This window comes from Babylonia areolata, chromosome 34, assembly GCF_041734735.1.
Source record: "Babylonia areolata isolate BAREFJ2019XMU chromosome 34, ASM4173473v1, whole genome shotgun sequence".
Taxonomy (NCBI): domain Eukaryota; kingdom Metazoa; phylum Mollusca; class Gastropoda; order Neogastropoda; family Buccinidae; genus Babylonia; species Babylonia areolata.
The window spans coordinates 19850245-19851684 of record NC_134909.1 but is presented as its reverse complement, the minus strand read 5'-3'; the positions used below and the strand labels follow the sequence as shown (position 1 = coordinate 19851684).

The following is a 1440-nucleotide window of genomic DNA, read 5'->3' as shown; positions in this document are numbered from 1 at the left end:
GTGTGTGTGTTGCGTCTGTGTGTGTGTGTGTGTGTTCAGCTGACAAAGGAGGACTCGGTGGTGCCAGGATGGGAGAACAAGATCGTGGCTTGGCTGGAAACGGAGTCGGGGACCCTGTGCTGAACCCTGGGGCATGCACACCATCCCCAGCCCCAGCAGCCTCCCCACCACACCACCACCTTTACTCTACCCCCCTCCCCCCCCCCTGACCCCCCCGTCCCCTCACAAGCCCCCACCTGTTTCCACCTCCCTTTGGTTCTCCCACCCACCATCCAATTTCTGTTCCCACCCAGAACCGCACCCACACACCCACGCCCACAAGTACACCTTTAACTCTCTCCATACGAACGGCGAAAGAGACGACGTTAACAGCGTTTCAGCCCAATTACCATCATCAAAATATTGCAAGCGGAAGGCTCTTATACTGAAGAGGTGAATGTTGACAAAGAAAACCACAATTCTGACGACGGAGGCTAAAGGTTGGGTCATTCAGACACCCACTGCTGGACATCCGATGGGTCTGTGTAGAGGAGAAGAGAGGACTGGCCGTACTGAGTGAGTTAACCACAATCATAACCATAACCATGACCACAACCACAACCACAACCACAACCCACACCCACATACCCACATCCACACCCACATACCCACACCCACACCCACACCCACATACCCACACCCACACACCCATACCCACACCCACACACCCATACCCACACCCACATACCCACACCCACACCCACATACCCACACCCACACACCCACACCCATACCCACGCCCACAAGCACACCTTTACCCACAATCATAACCATAACCATAACCACAACCACGACCACAACCACAACTACAACCCACACCCACACCCATACCCATTCTCAGTGCCACCCTTCCCACACTTTTAAGTGACCCCTTTTCGTTAAATTGTAATTGTGGTCATCTGACTGTGACCGAAACCCTTACTCCCCTCCCGCCCCCCCCCCCCCCCCTGCCCCCCGACCCCCCAAGCGCCCCACTCCCTTTGCTGACCTCAGCTCCACTGTTTTATCCCCCCCCCCCCCCCTGTTGTTTCTTCAATTGAATAAAAGATATAAAAGAAAGAAAGAAAGAAAAAGAAATAAGAAGAAAGGCGTCCGCTAGATGTGCTTCCGTGAAGAAGTCGTACAAACCATGACAGGGATCTGGGTGAAAACAAATAACCAGCGTCGCCGAATGTTACCAGTTGTCCCCCAGTCACCCCCACCCCCCCCCCACCTGGTGCCCCCACCACCATCACCCACCCCCTTCCTTCCTCCTCCTCCCTCCCCCGACACCCACACCACCCCTCTTCCCCCCCACCCCCACCCCACCCTCGCCAATTCCACCCTGTTTGTTTTTTTTTTTTTTTGCACCACCAGCAGAGTTGTCATCGTGACCCTGCCGAATGGCGCTTGAACGACTGC

The 1440-nt window shown here is 55.2% G+C and overlaps 1 protein-coding gene across 1 annotated transcript in view; it reads left to right on the top strand.

The window, feature by feature from the left end:
* Positions 1–171, top strand: part of LOC143277581 (dixin-like) — a 42057-nt gene extending 41886 nt beyond the window's left edge. Inside the window, exon 18 of the mRNA XM_076582460.1 lies at positions 40–171. Coding sequence (XP_076438575.1) covers positions 40–123 — 84 coding nt within the window. The 3' untranslated portion in view covers positions 124–171. The remainder of the gene's footprint in view (positions 1–39) is intronic.
* Positions 172–1440: the final 1269 nt, after the last annotated feature.